The sequence below is a fragment of the Oncorhynchus mykiss genome, chromosome 5 (genome assembly GCF_013265735.2).
Source record: "Oncorhynchus mykiss isolate Arlee chromosome 5, USDA_OmykA_1.1, whole genome shotgun sequence".
Lineage (NCBI taxonomy): Eukaryota > Metazoa > Chordata > Actinopteri > Salmoniformes > Salmonidae > Oncorhynchus > Oncorhynchus mykiss.
In genome coordinates this window covers 28,359,556-28,363,400 of record NC_048569.1, presented here as the reverse complement: position 1 = coordinate 28,363,400, position 3,845 = coordinate 28,359,556, and the positions used below count along the sequence as shown (strand labels likewise).

Sequence of the window (3,845 nt, the reverse complement as noted above, 5' to 3'; positions counted from 1 at the left end):
GAGATTACTTTATTTTATGACGCGTCATCTAAAAAAAAGTGGCATGGAGTGATTAACTCGCGTGTTGTTTAGTCCCCATTAATCAAAGTGCAATGTTCAATTTCTAATCTGTTTAATTTAATGTCGCGGTTCCTTATCAGAGAGATCTCTAATTTACAACACTCAACGCAGAAGTATTCAAGTTTTCACGTTACCCACTCAAAAGAGCCGTTGGTTTCGATACACAACCACATGGACAGTTTTAACCCTTTGAGCTGTCTGTTCTCCGGCTGATCACGCCGTCACTTCAAAAACCCGTGGCATGACAGAATATGCAAAGAAAGACACGGGGTTGTTATAATAGTTCTTACTCCAGCGGACAGCTGATTTCACCTGAGGTGTTCTCAACTGGACAAACTGGGAGAAGGAGCTCTATCCCACCTGTCTGTCTCAGCACAAGAGCTTTACTGATTTGGATTTACAGGAGAATACTACCTTGGATTAACTAACTTCGAATTATGGAAGGACTCACCCAGGCTATATTTTCTGTGCTTCTGGTGGATTTGTGCTCTGTGGTTGGAGCGGAGAATATCCCTGGGAACCGTGAGGCTTTCTTCCACAGAAGTAGTGGAGGTCACAGGGACCATGTTCATCACTCCAGCAGGTTCCCACTCTACATGATGCAGCTCTACCGGATTCTGCTGGAGGGAGACACACTCAGGGCGCCGCCATCTGTCAGCGCCGCCCCGACCAAGAGTGAGGACATCTCCGGTCTTCACGATTCTGACTCTGTACTCAGTCTGGTAGCCAAAAGTGAGTATCTTTATTTTGCAACACTTTTTAAGCACCAATTCAATTGGGCACACTAATTAAACGCAATGTAATGTTTTAACCATTAGTTCATTATAATAATCGAATTCACTCTCAGTTACATTTATTCAATAAAGAGTGATGTTTAGGCTACTAGAGCGCGTTTGGATTACTTTGCGCCTATGTGCTTCGCAATTTTTTTTAGCATGGGAACCTTATACAATGCGTATTGTGAAGAGCCTCTAGGCTATGGCACTTTAGCGCGTACTAGACCCAGGCTGTCAGAAGTGTGTCAGGAACGGAGCAATACACAATGCGACAGTAACAACATTCTACTTTACTAACTGCTCATTGCATGTCAAAAGATGGCGTGTGAAAGCTGTCTGTGGGCAACAATAAAATAATTTACACTATCTGTGATTGATTTAATGAATGGGACAGTCTGATAGTCACAGAGGTGAGAGACATGCTTGCACACTTTCATAATCTGTGTCTGCTGTCTGCTTTGCTCAAATATTTTCTATGTTATCTCTCCAGGTTGTCATCAGAGCGGTGGGAGGTGGTCTGTCACCTTTGATGCATCCTCCATCTCTGCAAGTGACAACATCAAGCGCTCCGAGCTGCGAATCCGTCTGCCTACCTTCTCTGCCTCTGAGCATGTCACTGTGGACTTGTACCACTCCCAGAGTGGCCGCTGCTCCAGCCCGCCATGCCCAGAGAGCCTCTTCCTGGGATGCCTGAGGGCAGAGCCCAGCTCCCTGACTGCCACATCCAACTGGAGGGTGTTCAACGTCACCACCCTGCTCCGCTACTACTGGCTGCACCAGGGAGGCTCTGCACCTGGCCATGAAGAGGGAAGGGCAGAGAGAGAGAAGGGTCTGGAGAGTGTCCTGCACCCCACAGCCGACCGGGTCATGATGGTGGTCTTCTCCAAGCACCAGACAAAGAAGAGGGCCCCCACCCTCATCCGCACCGCTGAACATTCCAAGTACGTCACTCTGGACCGGGAGCGAGCTGGAGCTGGCCCTGCTGTCAGCGTAGAGGGAGGAAAGGGAGCCCGGCGCAGGAAGAGGCACAGGCTTCACCAGAGAGCAGGAGTGGCTGGGGTGGCCCCTGGCATGGCCCACACGGAGGAGAGGAAGGGCCCGCTGTGCAAGAAGGTAGACATGTGGGTGGACTTTGACCAGATAGGCTGGAGCGAGTGGATTCTTTACCCCAAGCGCTATAACGCCTACCGCTGTGAGGGCAGCTGCCCTACCCCAGTGGACGAGACCGTCACCCCCACCAACCATGCTTACATGCAGGTAAGACTACCAACATTACATTATCACTGCTGAAAATGTACATGTTTGAAATAGATTTAAAATAGTGCCATTGATTTGTTTCCCATTACAATATTGCATGATTTCCTGTTTGTGTGTGAGTTCACTTGTACTAACATGTCTTTTTCTTCTCTTTCCAGAGTCTACTGAAGCTTCACCGCTCAGACCGGGTCCCGTGCCCGTCCTGTGTGCCCACCCGCCTGGCCCCTCTGTCCATGTTGTATTACGAAAACAGCGAGGTGCTGATGCAGCACTTTCAGGGCATGGTGGTGGACGAGTGTGGCTGCCACTGATCAGCGTGTCTGCCAACATGAGCACCCCATAGGCACTTTCCTTCCCAGAGAACATCACTCTGTACCAGTTTCTGCTTGGCCTACAGGCCTCACAAAGACAGTCGAGGTGCAAATGTGTGTGCTCACTCTGTGAGTGTAGACTCAAAGTTCATGGCTATTCTAGTAGGGCAGCTGCTGCCTTCAGCCATGCTAAACTATATGGATGTGATGGACACTGAAGCAGACTCTGAACACAAGCACTGAAAAGGATCAAGAGAATCACTCAAAAGGATTTTAAACTGAGATCTCCTGACTGCATACATGTACTATGCATAAGGACTCTTGATTGAGACAATAGAGACAAATTTAAGTTGCCATTGTCAATGCTGACCCCTAGAGCGCTTTAATTCCACTGTGTGACTTGGTAATCATATGGTTTTAAAAAAAGAGTACATATTCATGCAAGAAGTATTATTTCATAAAGGACTAAATATCTGTAAAATGTCACATGAACCTTTTGTTTAATAAATCCTCAATTTATTTCAGTCTACATCTATGGTTTTCACAGGACTTGTATTTTTTGAAAGTTGCATACTCTTATCTTATTTAATAGTAACACAAAAGGATTGTAAAAAGTATGTTTGGTCTCTTATTAGTTCCTCTGGAGAAAAATTATTCTGCAAAATGTAGCCCTAGTTTTACAATCAGCAACGTATTACACGAATACAACTTAACGAAGAACCAGACAAAGAACAAGCCTGAGAACAGTATGCTTACAAAATGCCACTGGAGAAGACTCAAACATATCATTCAAACGTTTCATCTTTAAGACAGGATAATGACTAACAATTAGTAAATAATATTAAATCAATAGAGGAGAGATTGTATGTACATTTTTTCTCTTCCTGAGCGATTAGAATTATGACTGCACATAATAATGCAGCACTTCAATAATGCAGTCCTCATTCATTTCAGTATGCTGTGCTGTTTCCAAAAAGACCGTTTAAACATGAGTCCCTCTTTCATTGTCATCCTCAAGGCTGCAGATCCAGCAGATCCATCAAATGGCTATATGTCCATTTCAAATTGAGCATCCTCCCCTGCAAAAACAAGATGAAAGCAAAAACATGATGAAAAGACTCATCACAAATGACACAATATCTCATAAACCTTTGATCACACACACACTCACACCTAACCTTAGACTCTTACCTGCGATCTTGTCCGCTGGGGGATTGTGGTTGTTGGGAGTCTGTTTGGGGTGGGCTGTGTCAGTCGCAGTGTTGTTTGAGAGGGGTTTGGTTACCCCTGGAATATCAGGAAGACAGGGAGGGGTGCATGTCAGAGGGGAGGTTTGACACTCCAGGAGGAACTTCCGGTCGTAGATGTTTTGTGTACCTGGGTGGGTTTGGTGGAGGTCGATCGACAGTGAGAGAGATCACAAACAGGGTTCTGTGTTTCA

General features: G+C 45.8%; 1 protein-coding gene across 1 annotated transcript; it reads left to right on the top strand.

The window, feature by feature from the left end:
- Nucleotides 1-497: 497 nt before the first annotated feature.
- On the top strand, nt 498-2,922 carry ndr1 (nodal-related 1). The gene is made up of 3 exons (XM_021602332.2): nt 498-792; nt 1,327-2,093; nt 2,252-2,922. Exons 1-3 carry the CDS (start codon nt 498-500, stop codon nt 2,402-2,404), a joined length of 1,215 nt encoding a protein of 404 aa, XP_021458007.2. The 3' UTR covers nt 2,405-2,922.
- The last annotated feature ends 923 nt before the right edge of the window (nt 2,923-3,845 follow it).